General features: G+C 38.6%; 1 protein-coding gene across 1 annotated transcript; it reads left to right on the forward strand.

The window, feature by feature from the left end:
- Nucleotides 1-9,265: 9,265 nt before the first annotated feature.
- Nucleotides 9,266-15,036, forward strand: LOC131244410 (lysine histidine transporter-like 5). Its single transcript, XM_058244020.1, has 8 exons — nt 9,266-9,313; nt 12,660-12,865; nt 13,015-13,398; nt 13,702-14,095; nt 14,261-14,366; nt 14,447-14,538; nt 14,619-14,687; nt 14,785-15,036. The coding sequence occupies exons 1-8, from the start codon at nt 9,305-9,307 to the stop codon at nt 14,881-14,883; spliced, it is 1,359 nt and encodes a 452-aa protein (XP_058100003.1). The 5' UTR covers nt 9,266-9,304; the 3' UTR covers nt 14,884-15,036.
- Nucleotides 15,037-15,812: the final 776 nt, after the last annotated feature.

Genomic DNA, 15,812 nt, shown 5'->3' on the forward strand with positions numbered 1-15,812 from the left:
TACCACATAGTTTTGATCTTTGCCCTATGTGGCTTAGTTTTGATATTTGTCATATGTGGCTTTGTTTTGGTATTTGCCCTATATGGGTTCAATGTATTATTTCGTTCAATCATGCGATGGTAAGCCCCATATTATGAAATATGATTGGCCATAAGTCGATGAGTTTTCATTAAACATCCTAAGGTGGTAGTCTCATGAGCCGGGGATGGTGGTCATGGGACAATATGTCCGAGCTGTCGGCCTACGCTGGGTGATGAATCCCCTGTAGTGACCTTTGAGCTTCCTTAAATTGGCTAGTTACAAATGGAATAATAATGGTTGGGCTAATCATGCATTCATAGCATACAGGAGATGATGGGTTTCTAATTCTGGATGCTATCACGTGCCCTTAGTCGTGATATCATTTCGCAAGCTTCCAGACCATCAACTATCGACCCACCTTCAATGAGTTTGGTACTACACATGTACTATATACTTTCGCTTGTGACCGGTCACATGCATGAGTTTTGTCTAAAAGTTAATTGGATAAGCATCCCCAGTTGATGTGCACTCATGCATCCATACATTTAATAAGACTGCATCATGTATTATTTTGTATGCCTTGTTATATTTTTTTTATAACTATGCTTATCTAATGCGGCGGTGTGTAATCTTAAAGGGGATTCACACTGAGCTGACCACTCATTTATCAAATATATAATCATACAGGTAGCACAGGTGGCCTAAATGATATTTATGATCAGATTGATAAGGTACAGGATACGATCGCCAGGGTTACATGGTTGTATCTGCTCAAAGAAGCTGTGCGATTTTGTGGCTCAAGTTTATATGCATTTTATTATTTCTCATGTATTAAATTGTGTAATTCCTGTAATTGTTAAGTGCTGAGACATTACACCCATATCCATAGCTCAACTGGCAAACTGAGTGGAGATACCTCGTTTCAACACTTGAGGTCTTGATATCGATCCCTAACGGGGGTGGCTAACATGGAGTGTGTGTACCGACATGGGTGTGTACTAACAAGCTAACCCAAAAAAAAAAAGCGTTGAGACATTGGTTTGTATAAGTCATTTGGGCAACCACTCGTATAATTTGTATGTATATGCATTTTCCTTTATGTTTTATCTGTTCTCATTCCACCTAAATGCTCATTCTGAAAAGAAAAAAAAAATACACACATACACACACGTGGAATTTGACTCTCTAGGTTAACACTCGGGTTTTTGGGAAACAGGTCTTATACTCGGGTTCCGAAAACACAGGGCATTACTTATAAGCAATCCACAAGCATAAGAAAATATGCAGGATAAATATTGAACATGTAGTCTAACATTTAATTCCAACAACGCACATGTAATTATAAGATAAACATATCAATTATTAACCGAAATTAAAATAAAAACTATCACTTAAGCTAATGGGAAAATGGAAATCTCAAGGAGAAAAAATCATCATACGAATCGAATCGCCTATTAATGTTGATAGGAGGTGTATGCACCCTTAGAGTCGAATCCTACCACAAATTACGAAATTGTAGAGTGAGATCAGTGTTCTACCAAATATCTCTGGTCAAGATTATAACTTATGGTTTGGATTACTTAGGTTTAATGTTTCACCTAAGAGTTTAGTTTTAGGCTTAGATTCTAGGATTGAACGTTAATTGATGTGTGATTAATCACAACATTAATAATATCAATAGTTGTAAAACCACCATTAATACTAGCAATGTAATTTACAGTAGCTGCATGATAATAATAAGCATTATGACGGTAATATATATTACGATCTACCATTAATGATAATGTTTAAGGGTGATAAATAAAATATTATTATTTAAAAATAACTATTTTTAGCATAACTAACCTATTAATGGCTAATCATTGTTAATATTAATAACAGTAGTAATAATGACAATAGTATATCGAAACAAGTCTCGCCTGGTAATGAAGTGCTGACTCACCTCCGTAAACTTGGCTCGACTCGATGAATTTCACTTGTCAGCTCGGCGGTGACTCGGTGCAGCCCGATTGAACCCTGTTTGAAACTTGAGCTCAACTCCGCAAGATGTCAAATCAAATCGACTTGTTCTGGGCTAGCTAGATAATATAGTTCTCCAGCAAGGCTTCTAGTGTGTGATAGACTGAACCTGCACTGAAACAGGCCCAACTCAGTCTAAGACTCGGAGGTTTTCGTTCGGTCGACTAAGCAGCACCCCAATGATGAACTAACGGCTCCCCGACTCACTAGAATTTTTAAAGCCTTCCAGTGGCATCTTTTCACTGGATTGGATTCAGTCCAACCCCATATTGGACTCACCTCTAAACCGAACAACACTGGTTGAGTCTTGACTCGCCAGTGACTAGAGGATCCAATCAGTAAGAGCTCTCTCTCTCTCTCTCTCTCTCTCTCTCTCTCTCTCTCTCTCTCTCTCTCTCTCTCTCTCTCTCTCTCTCTCTCTCTCTCTCTCTCTCTCTCTTCTATTTTCTTCCTACCGGAAACATCCAACAATGGAGGCCAAGCCCGGCCTGACTCGACCCAAACTCGGCCCGGTTCGAGCTAGTGCAGCATGACAATAGCGGAACCCGCACTCTCTTCTCGAACTTTCTTCCTCTCTCTTGCCTTATCCTTCACTGATCTCTCTCTTTTCATCTGCTGGAGGTCCAGTAACAAGTTGGACTCGCACCAGAACGGACTAGTCAGCTCAAGCGATGAGTGAGTTTTCATGCATCGAAAGGCTCACACAACACTGGATGTTGCTATGACTCTTGTTGTGATGACCTTAGCTGATCTAACGACAATGAAACCATACCCGTGTGACCCTACCGAATGAAACAGACGTGAGGTCGGGTGTGCGGTAAGGGCGAACACGCGAGTTTCTTATCGAGGAAGACAACTTGCCATTAATGGCAGATCTGGGCTCGCTTGGTATTTCTCCAAAACGGAGTTTCTGAAGGATTATGACCTGTCCTAGGAAGGCTGAAGAAGGAGAAAAATGAAGCTCCATGGACGTTTGAGTGGTGGTTTTGAAGGAAGAAGGGAACGGGCGTTTTTCTCCTTCCAACTGCAAGGAATGGAGATGGACCCTATGGTAATTGAATTATCTCTTATTTAGAGTTCCTCCAACAATCATGGACCGTAGGATCGAGAATAAATGGTTGGGATTTGTTTTGCTTTGCAACAGCTCCCGTACGAAGCCGTCAAAGCCAAACCGGCCGCTGGTTTTCCACTGGTATTGAGAAAGCACTAAACCGCGCTGAATGGAGGGATAGGATTCACCGAATGGACGGCCAAGATGTAGGGAGATAGAGCTCACGCGGATCGTAACAACTGGCATCGAAGGGAAAGGAGCAGTTTCCATTTTTGGAAATGGAATGCTCCTGAGAGGGTGACTTTGGGCTGAATTTCTGCATATGCACGTATGCATGGATCTATGAGACTCTCACTATCCTGAATTTATTTGATAATACTACAACCTGAACGGTTTAGATCGGCTCAAGGTGGCCCACCTTGATCACGATGGATTGGTTTTAGGGCGGTTAGAAACACAACCTTGCCTGTATGCCAGCCCAGTTCATCAGAACACTGTGCACATCCTAGTGGATTTCAGTAGAAATAAATGTTGTATTTTGGTATAACGTAGGTTCTCTATCATATTCACGGTTCGGATCTCCTAGCTGATTTGATATGGTGGGCCACGTATGTAACAAACGAACATCGTTCGTTTAAAACCACTCGCAGGCGGGAAAAGCGAAAGAGGCCTTGGCCTTTTTGGCTAGGAATGGGTCAGACCCGATTTGACTAGATCCCTGGTCTAGTGCACCTGCGGTGCACCACTCTTGGTGCACACATGCAATAGGTGTGGGGCCCTAGGCGATGTTTTGTACAATCCATACCATTCATTCCACTTTGGAGGTCCCAAGAAGGGCCCTTGATCAAATATCAGGCATATATAATGCCTAGGTGGGGCAACTTGATTTGGGCCCTATTTATGGATTCTTGCTGATCTGACGGTCGGACCGTTCCGAATTTAAACATCAACGGTTAAAAGATCCTAATGGGTCATTTGTAAGACTTTCATAATAAATTACTAACCAAATACTAATATTAATATTTATTTTATTATTATTACTTTATCATAAACTATTTATTATTATCATTGTTTATTTCACTTTTTTATTATTATTTTTACTTCACCTATGCACGTTTTCTTTTATCATTTTATGGGTCTCACTCTTTAGGTTATTAGAACTATCCATCTCATGACTTTATATCATTAAATATTTAATTATTATTATTATTATCATTATTATTACCTATACATTGTTATTCATTTATCTTCTTATTATACTTATATTTAAGATATGAGACTCCTCACTATGAGTTATTTAGCTACAAACCCTGATATTGGGATTACTTTACATTAAAGTGAGCCACTCCAAGTAAACGTACGTCTAATTCCTAATTTCTGACATTCGGTTGATTCGTTTAATTCAACAGTAGGATCGCTTGATTTAATAATGAGGATTTCTTTCAATGGTCGGATTTAGATTAGAATGAACGTAAATATTTGCTTAACATAGGTTTGTATTTATATTAAATTAGGTTACACAGTAACACTCGAGTACTAAAAAGTACGGAGTGTTATAACAATAATCATCAAATGAATTTATTCTCCAACATGTAATAGTAAACAACTAAATTTAATTTACAAAATGTAACAATAATAAAATAATTTCAATCTATAACATGTAACAATAATAGTAAATCCAGTTCAAAACACATTATTATAATTATTTAAATTCAATCTACATGTAATAATAGTTAAACAAATTATATCTACAACATGTAAAATACTATTAAATGAATTTATTTTACACAATAATACATTATGACAAGAATATAAATCCACTTGTTAACGCAAAGTTACATTGCAACCGTAGGATTTTCAATGGGAAGATGGTTAGGGCCCGGTTTCGCTTAAACTCAAGCTTGACACACTTAAACTAGTAGCACTCATTAAATGTTTTCAACGAAAAATGATGACATCCCCACTCAAAAATCATACATGCTGATTTATTATATCCTATACTAACATTTCTGATTCTCTAATATTAAAATATAAGAAAACAACATGTCAAATGACTGAATTGACTCAGTTAGTCGACTCGACTCCAGGCTACTAGCTCTAACATATGGAATTGGATGATGGAGGATAGAAAAGTAACTGATAAATGGCTCAAAGTCGGAATCTGGAATCAGCTCTAATGATCAAACCGATGGGTCACCGGGTTGAATCACTGAGTCAAGTCGATGAAACTGCATGCGTCTCTTTCTTCCTTTTTTCTTTTATTCTCATTTCCTCTAGACTTTTTTTTCTAATTCATTCTTATGATCTCGTTCAAAATGTGTCGGAATAACAACTCAGATGGGATAAAACAACGAACCAAGCGATTCGAAATGCTTTGCTCTCTTTTCCTCTCACTGATTTATTTTCTTCCATTTTCTTTTTTATTTATATCTTTAATCTCTTTCTCATGATGGAGGTTATCTGAAGTCTTAATGGACGTACACATATGTCTTTAGAAAACGTGGCTCTGGAGTTTCTGTGGCACAAAGAAAGCTAGCTGCGATGTGATCGCTTGAGCTTCAGCGGTTTCATTCAGATCTCGGACTGATCTACACGCTGGTGTTGTTCTTGGCTCAGATTTGGTGATCATACGCTGGTGGCTACTTAATGAATGAGATGCCATGGTCTTCAATGGTGGATTCTTGTACAAGATAAATCTCAATGTGCCGTTTGTTTTAGATGGCTCGTCCCACAGGGCTTAAGGAAGGTGGCTTTTGAAGCTTCAATGAACTTGGTTAGTGAATATTGTAGTTGGAAGCTTGTTAATAATGTCTCACATTTCTCATCGAGTGTGGAGAAGAGTCGGAGTTATCTTTGGTACATCTCGGTTGAAATCTGATGCTGGAGCTAACGGTGGGTATCTTCTTAATAGACGGTTCAAATTGGTGGGCCACTCCCATTTGGACGGTGGGTTGATGGCCATAGATGTGTTACGGTGTGCAGTTGTATCACGGAGGAGGGGAGAGAAAATTGGGAGGTTGCATTGGTCACTTTTGTTATGTTTTGTTAGTTTTAGAAAATACGGTGGGACTCACAGAGATGATTCAAAGAGAAATCAAGGCCGTTCATTATGGTCAGCTGGTCAAGGTTGATCGGTTGATCAGGTGGGCCTCATAGGGAGCTATTAGGCAAAAGTTTTCAATGGTTGAGGTTGACAAGAATGCAAAACTGATGGATGGTTCAGATCGAGACGTGGGTCCCATCCTAATGGACAGTCAAAGCCCGATTCGGGTGCGGTTGCTTGTGCGACAAGGAAGGAAGGTAAAGGAGAACATATGGTCGAGTTTCGCACGTCACTGCCTTTCCATTTTCATTTTCTTTTCCTTTTGTTTTCTTTTTCTTTTTTTGAACAGGGTGGGCTCTAAGGAAGCCACGAGGCTTTGGAATTAGATTTGAAATCCTAGATAACTTTATCATGTCTTCTGTAGTGGCTCCACTTGAGTTTTGGATCTGCCTCAGCCTTTGTATTATGCCCTAAAATGATCTCTCTAAATGGATGGACGGTGTGGATATAACACATAGATCACAGTGAGGTCCACAGAACTTGGTGATGTGCTTCCGACGGTGTTACCGTAACGCTCCCTCCTTTTTGGATGCCCATTTCAGAGTTTGACTCGGATGCTACGTGAGGCACACCGTTATATTCTGAAGAAATCCACTCCGTCCATACATTTTTTCGGATCAATTTAGGACATGAGACTAAAAATCAAATGGATCCATAACTCAATGAGGCCATTCCAGGGAGAAGAAAGAGTTTCTTACCGTTGAAACCTTCTTGGGCTCCACTTGATGTTTATATTCCATACAAACCGTTTATAAAGCCATTTCTACTAGGATGAAGTGAAAAAATAAAAAATTTCAGCCTGGTATTAAAAGTTTGTGTCCATGAAAATGTTTCATATGTGGTCACTGAATCCAAACTGTTTACTTTCGCATGGGCACCTTGAATTTTGGCTTAAGTTGAGTTTTGGCCTCTTGTTCTAAAATGATCTGAAAAATTGGATAGACGGAGTAGATTTCTCACAAACTTCACGGTGGGCCCCACCTAGCATCACAGCGCAGTAACTCCCTGATAGCGAGGTTTTGGCAGGAAATCCACGTCTTAAATCCTAAAATGAGCTCAAAAAAGGGATGATCGGGATAGATTTCTCACAAACATCAAGGTGGGTCGCACCTAAGTTTCGTGCGCAACAACTTCCAAAGGTTTTGGCAGAAAATCCGTGACAGAGGCGTGCCAGCGAGAGACTCTCTCTCTAACGGAGGTGCTGGGTGAGGAAACTCTCTTTTTCAAACTACTTCAAAAGGGACGCGGATTGCGTCCTACCCCCGCCCATCTCTAGCCCCGAACGGGCAGTTCTGTGGGTGGGCCCACCGTGATTTATCTGTACATCCAAGCCGTCAATTCCTTTTCTCATATCATTTTAAGGCATGAAGATCCAACGCTCAAGTAGACCACACTAAATAATAAGCTTGGTTGCATTAAATACACAAAGTATTAAATGCAAGAGTAATCTTTGGTACGGTCCATTTAAACGTTGGATCTGCCTCATTTTTGTTTTTATACTTTAAAATAATCCGAAAAAAGGGATAGACGGCTTGGATGAACAGATACATCACGGTGGGCCCGCCCACAGAACTGCCCCTTCGGGGCAGGGACGGACGGGGGTAGGACGCAATCCACGACCCTTTAAGAGTACCTTGACGGTGGACCTGATCCGACGGTTGATAGATAGCAAGGTGCACACGTAGTGAAGTACGAGCGCTTCTCTACTTATATATCCCCTTTCTTGTTTAAGCTGTCGGTTGCCTTTCTCCAATATCTTCACGGTTCATATTACTCCCTTTTAGGCAATGGCAACCTTTAATCTAGTGGACCACCACAAGACGGCACAGTAGTTGCAAAATCACACGGTCATCAGCCATGATTTTGTAGCTTACACGATAAAGAAAAATTGATCATTGGGGCAAGATCTGATGGGTGCCGCTATTTTTTTGCCACACAATCCGTACATGTGGTGGCCCACCAGATCAACGGTTAGATTGCTCAAGATGTGGCCACCTGCACGGTTGAGATGCTGGATATGGGAAATCCTTCCCATCACAAGTGCCACAATTCCTGTTCGTGGAAAGCCATTTTCAGGCCCACATTGATCAGCAAGCAAGCAACACACGTGCATGCAGTGCATGTGAGAAATCTTGAACGTTCATTACCATCCAGATTTTAGCTCAAGAAAATCTCAGTCATTCATCAAGCAGATCCGCTCCTTCATAAACCACACATCCTTTGAGAGTACACGTACATTGATTTGGGCCACTAACTTCCTTCTCTAACCGTCCATTTTTGTTCATATAAGTGTGGCTACCTGAGAAGGGACCCATCCATGAGTATATTTCTGGGTTGTGGTCTTCCATGTGCTACCCACTAGATGAACGGTCGGGATTCATTCACTTTTGTATGCTGATGGAATTTCTAATTAGATTCACATCTGACAGAAATCGTCAGATCCTGTTCTACCGCTTCTCTAGACGACCCCAGCAAAATTCGGTTATTGTATTTTTCGTTACCTAGTTCCCGTGTAAGTCGCAAGTTACTACCACGCACCATGCGTGGCTCGTTGGGGGCCACATGCGAACAAATCTGAATAATCTCAACCCTCCATTTTCTGCAACCTAACCTTGATGAGAAATCATCTAAAATAAGGACAGAAAGATCGTTTCTAGCCATCACATTAACTGCATTTAAAGGGACGGTTGGAAACCAAAGAAATCAACGGTCCACATTCATAGGTTAGAAACTACGTCCAGAAACCTCAATTCAGCATGGCCTTTTGATCATGCCCCATCTGAGATAGACCCAATTGAACAAAAATCTCCATCATTGGATCATCGCTTGTATGGGCCCCATCAAGCATGCTTTGATGGATGGCACAAGTGCACACAAATAAGATTTTATCTTATCGGCTTTTAGGTATTATCATGTGGATTTACGTAACTTGCTCAAATTAGTTCTCTTGTATGAAAAGTGATGAGAAGAAAGACTAATCCCTACTTATCCACTCTAATTAACTCTTTATTATATATACACAAACATATTTCAAGATAAATAAATAAAAAGAGTGAAAAAGGGGGGAAAAAAAAGAAGAAGAAGAAGAAGAGAGAAGAGAGAAGACAAGAATGCCTGAGGTATGATTCAACAACTTCTTTTTTATGATTAAAATCAATTTGTTAATGTGATTTATAAAGCGTGTTTTCCATTTGCATGCCGTCTTATGTTAAAATGAAATTTTTTCTAAGTGCAAGATGATTAGAATAGTTTTAATGTGAAAATATTAATGAACAATATCTAATCCCAGCTTAAAATGTTTTTTTTTTTTTTACAATCTTTTTTCAATCAAACCCATCACTTGTGTTGGTTAAATTAGGTTTTTCGGATTTTTTTTTTTTAAATTAAAAAAGTCTGCAAAGATATTGTGGAAGCTCTTTCTCTCATCACTAATTATGAGATTTCAATTCATTTAAAAAGAAAATGTCATTTATTATTTTTTTTTGTTTCTTTTTTTTTTTCATTTTGATCTGTTTATTGCTCTTGTTAGTGAGATTTTTTTCCCTAAGCATCAATAAAACTTCTAATTAAACAATGGCAGTATTTATTTCATTAGATATGACTTTATAATTACTTATAATTAGGGAGAAGAATTTCATTATTTTCACTCAAGGATAGGCATAGACTCCTCCGTATATCGTACAAGTAGATCTGCATTGGATTGATCCGATCCGATAGAATGATGTGTCCTGCCATGGATGTACAATGCCCTAAAAATCTCCCGGATTGGTCAATCATTAAGTAAATCCGGCCGTAGACATTCGATGGGTCAAAGATCTGGCCAATCCAATCATTGTATCGGCTACATTATTACGAAGAAAGTACGGTTGGAAGTAAAATCACCAATGGCCCAGAAATCAATGTAAAGTGTGGCCCACCTGATATATTGCCATGATCTTACCTACATGTTCCACACTGGCGGTTCACCTCAATGTCTCCCCACCATGGATGCTCTCTTCTTGATTAAGGGCCCTTTCAGGCAGCAGATCCCACGTATTCAAGATTAAATCTAATTTCAATTTTAGCCGGACCATGCAGTCTTCGTAGTATTTGTATTACTACTGTAGTGTTTTTTTTTCCTACTCAATTGATTTTGAAGTTTTGGGAAAAGGGAAATAGACTGAACAAGATTTAGGCAGCAGATCGTAATTAATTGGGATAAAGTTGAGATATCGAAGATGATTAGAATTTTTAAATGAATATTTAAATATTTTGGTCATTAAAGTCTTTTCTCTTGAATGCAACAATTTCTTAATTGTTATTTCGTAGGTTTGAAAGTTTAGATCTTTTAATTAGAATTTTAAGGCAGTTAATATTAGTTTGCTTCTTATAAAATTAAAATTGTGTAAATTGTCTACCACGGTATTCGAAAGTTTAATGAAGTTTAAAATTATGACTAAGACGTACAAAGGGGTAAATAAGGTTACTTAAAAAATTTTACTTAATTAAATTAATTTATCAATTTAAACTAATAAGATAAATAACATTTAAGCTTTCAAGGCTAATAGGTACTTAAGCTTTCAAGGCTAATAGGTTCAATCACGTAGAATACAAAAGATGCGACAATGCAAGCAATTAGCCTATAAGAGAGATATTAATTTTATGTGTGTGTGAGAGCAGTTATATGCCTAGCATTTATTTAATTCAATCAATCAAACTCAAAAGCATTAATAGAAATGTGCTTAAAAGACAATAACAAATACAAGCAAATATAATGGTTTAGTTACTTGCCTACTTCACTTCCGGGCAAACGTATTTTCCTCGAGAGTACCGATATTTCACTATCGAATGTTTTAAATTAAGTTCACATCTAACATTTACGATGAATTCTCCTGAGCTAATAACTAACCTACACGTACACTCTCGTATCGGAGAAACACGTTTTCACCCGTGTCGGTGGCTCCCACAGAGACTTAATTGATTTTCTATTGGCTAACCAATAACAACTAGTGGTCCAATCGAAAGTCTTATGTACACTCTCATCGGAGGTTCCCCTATGGAGACTAACACGTATACACCCGTGTCTGGTGAATTCAGCTCTATACAAGAACCTAGGTCCTACACAAAAACTTATTCGAGTTTGGATGATAAACTCTACACCCAATCACACATAAGAATGAGTGTATGGACTCTACAATTGACAAATTATTTGTCAAATTGAACCATGTTGTAGCCCCTTGCTTGAGATGCTTAATCAATGCTCTCGCGTGCTTCAATCAGCCTTTCAATTACTCCCACAATCATTTATGCAGATGCCTTCATTCTTACAATTAACCGCTTTGCATATAATGCTCTAATAAGGTGATCAAGATGGTGGAAGTTGAGATGAATCTCTTACAATTAAAGATTTTAGGTGATTCCTAATAGGAATTCACCTAGATGTGTGTTCTGGAGAATTTAGACAAAGATTAGGTTTAGTGCCTAATCTCTAAAACATTGAGGAGATCAAGTTCATCTTCAAATGGAGCTTGAAATGCTCATTCCAAGTGATTAATCACAAAGAATGTAACTTAAATCTCTTTGATATGAAGTTTAGAAGAGAGATATTTAAAGGAGAAACACCTACGCTTCATTTGCACAAAAAAATCTATCATTTTGTTCAAATCCTCATGTTTACCTATTAAGTCCACATAGACCTTCTAAGGTCATCTATCCCCTTTCAATGTATTACGGTCTCCCAAGTCTCTAAGGAGGGAAGCAGTGGTGGAGGCCATTAAAACACATAAGTGTCTAATGTCTTCATCAATAAGGAAGTCTCATGAATCGGATTCAGACTCTTCTATATCACCCATGTTGTCGTTATAGCCTTGCTTTTGGATCTTACTTTGCTAATGTGTTCGGAAGCAATATGTCCATAATCCTCACAGTTGTGACATTAGATTTCTCTCGACTTCTTGAAGGGTTTACCTATACGCCTAGTCTTAAGAGATTTTTCCATTTTGTCATCATCCTTTCCTTTATTCTTTTTAAAGAATTTCATAAAGTTATTAATCATTATCTTCATTTCTTCATCATCCTCATCATTGTCATCTCTAACTCAATTTTCTTATGTGAGTGTCTATGTGAAGTTTTAAGAACTAGGGATGATGTATTGTCTACAGCCAGTCGTTAAACTTTTACCAAGTAATCATGAAAATAAGATGACCTAAAATGGTTGAGACAAGGCTAGATGACGACGACAACTAAAACGGTGAATTGGGTCTTGGACAAGCCTCAGTCTATACATGCTTAGCTGATTAACAACCATAGATGGAACATTCTTGAGAATATGTAATTTGTTATTCTCTATAATTGCTTCACGCTTGATTACTTGCCAATCCAAATGCTTATTAGTGTATGGTGTAATACCTGCATGCCTTATTTAGATTGCTTGATTAGTTAGTAAAAGATGTAATTCATGGTGCTAATACTACAAGGAAAATACAGTTAAATCGCCTAGAGAAGGATACGGGAAACAAGGAAAGCTCAAGTAGTTACTTACCCAAGCATGTAAATGAGACGTACTTGGAGAAATGGTTACCTGTCACAGCTTCTCGTGAGGCAAAATGGTATTATTCAGCCTTCCACAATGTAACTGCAATGGTGGGCGCCGGAGTCCTTGGCCTACCATTTGCAATGTCGCAACTCGGATGGTACCGTCTTCTCTAATCATCTTTCAATGAAAATCAGCATTGTTTAATTTATAATTTGTTTTATTGGGAGGGATGAAGTTTCATATTAGAATTCTATCTTCTCTTCTTCTTCTTTTCTTCTTCTATTTTTTTTTTTTTCCTTCTTTCAGGGTTCCTGGCATCATTGCATTATCTATTTCATGGACAGTCACATTGTATACTTTGTGGCAAATGGTAGAACTGCATGAGGATATACCCGGGAAGCGATTAGATCGCTACCATGAATTGGGTCAGCATGCTTTTGGTCCGAGGTTAGGATTTTGGATTGTTATGCCACAACAAGTGATAGTTCAAGCAGCTTCAAACATAGTGTATATGGTCACCGGCGCAATATCATTGAAGAAGTTCTTCGAGATAGTATCCCTGAAAGTTGGCTCGATTAGGAAGACATATTTCATCCTCATCTTCGCATTTGTGCAACTGATACTTTCTCAATCTCCAAATTTCAATTCTCTAAAATCCGTTTCGTTGCTCGCCGCAGTGATGTCTTTTAGGTAACAAAATATATGTTTAGTAAAATGATACATTTATGGGGCATTTTCCAGACATTTTGTGTATGATTTACTTGGACACTGGTGATGAGAGGGTGGCCCACCTGAGTGAATGAATGCCTTAAGATAATGTGCATGACAGACTCATCACCATTGGCTAATGTGATCAATTGATAGTGAATAGCATACACAGTAGTGTTTGGCCTGTACTCTGAAGATCAGATCATCTCTCTTTAATAGATTATTCAATTTTTAAGAAATGATTTTCCAGTCTCTCTGCATTGATATCCCTCTCTGTTTTCTCAGTTACTCTGCAATAGCTTTCATCACTTCGATTCTGAAGGGCAGACATCCAGGCAGTCATTATGGGGTTCGATCATCAACTTCGGCAGACATTACATTCGATGTATTCAGTGCGTTGGGAACAGTTGCATTTGCTTATGCGGGACACAGCGTCGTCTTAGAAATTCAAGCGACGATGCCCACCTCCGAAGAGAATCCATCCAAGATACCGATGTGGCGAGGCGTTTTGGTTGCATATGCCATTGTTGCTGTTTGTTATTTCTCAGTTGCTTTGTCTGGCTATTGGGCATTCGGAAATTTTGTAGAAGACGATATCCTCCTTTCATTAGAGAGACCTCCTTGGCTCATTGCAATGGCTAATTTCATGGTGTTTTTACATGTTGTAGGGAGTTATCAGGTACGATGATCACTTGTGTTCACATAGACCGAATCTTTAGTTTAACCAATCATCCAAAAACTATCTAGTCTTGATCAAATGCTTAGAACTGATTGAATGTGGTGGTGACCCATATGTGAAAATTGTCTAATGACTATCATAAGTTCCCAATGAAATGTGATTCAGGTCTTTGCCATGCCCCTCTTTGACATGATTGAAACCTTGCTCGTGAAGAAACTAAAATTCACTCCAGGACTTCCTATCCGCCTTGTTGGGCGTAGTTCATATGTTGGTCAGCATCTAACAACACATCAACTTAAATATCTCCTCTAAACATTGCTCCTCCCTAATTTCTTCTGCATTTCATTGCAGCTTTCACAGCACTCATTGCAGTGTGCATCCCCTTCTTCGGCGGACTACTTGGGTTCTTCGGAGGGCTAGTGTTTGCACCCAATTCATATTTTGTGAGTTTCTGCCACTAAACCAATCCAATCTTATCGCAATCTTCTCTCTCCATAACTTCCCGATCACTGTTTTTATGTAGCTCCCTTGCATCATATGGCTCGTCCTCCGCAAGCCAAAGCCATTCAGCTTCCATTGGACATTGTCATGGGTATGTGGAAATGAAGAACCTCGAATCTGGAAATTCTATAACTTACGTAAATAAGATAATGATCTTGTCTTGTCCTCGGTGGGTTTTTTTTTTTCAGTTCGCGATCATCAGTGGGATGCTACTAATGATCTTAGCACCTATCGGAGGACTACGGAAAATCATTCTTGACGCAAAGACATTCAAGTTCTTCTCATAGTTTATATGAGTGCAGCACTTCGTTTGCAGATGCTAATCATTCTAATTCAGGATTAGATTAGTTGTTAATATGACTTGTTTTGTAATCAACTTGTAAGAGTCTTTGCTTTAGGAATGTAAACTTTCAGAGAGAGAGAGAGAGAGAGAGACAGAGAGATTCTTAAGTGGATGTTAAAGGAAATTTATTCATATTTGAAGAAGTGATCATTTTTAGCAATAAAAATCCTTTTTAAGAGACAAATCAAAGGTCTCTTGAGACAAATCATGGTTGTACTTCATTTTACTTGGAATGTTAAAAAAGTGCCAAGAAGGCTCACACAAGCTGCTTGCATCTCCAGTCCCACTGCATGTTGATCCAAATCACTTGTTTAGCGTCTTCTTTGTTTTTTATATATGGACGATGAGTATTATCCTATCAGTGTGGAATTTTACATGCGGCCAGGCATTGTTGGACATTGTAGAAGTGCAGTCTGGATCATCACGTAGGTGGGTCTCTAGGGGCAAGCCTTAACATTGGCTGTGATTATGCTCATTTTCTTTGAAAAATCATTTTAGAACTCGTTCTTTCTCGGTGGGTTTGGGGCATCCAAGTCCAACTGAATCTTGCGAAGTTGATACTTACACCCAACCTTCTTGATTGATGCACCCTCTTTTACACAGATGGTAATTCGATAGCACAAGGTTATACTACTATATTACCAATGTGGAAAAAAGTAGTACCTATAGAAAATAACAGGTTAAAATGTGAAATCCCTCTACGTCATATGTCAGTTGCAATATTCAGATGATTTGATTTGGCTGATATAAAAAAATAAAAATAAACCCAAATTTTTAAAGGACAGGGACTTGAGAAGTTAACTAGTGCTACTCATATCTTCATCACAGCAACGTGCCAACCTGGCTAGTGGACAGACATGAGCCATGCATTAG

Source organism: Magnolia sinica, chromosome 4 (genome assembly GCF_029962835.1).
Source record: "Magnolia sinica isolate HGM2019 chromosome 4, MsV1, whole genome shotgun sequence".
NCBI classification, from domain to species: Eukaryota; Viridiplantae; Streptophyta; class Magnoliopsida; order Magnoliales; family Magnoliaceae; genus Magnolia; species Magnolia sinica.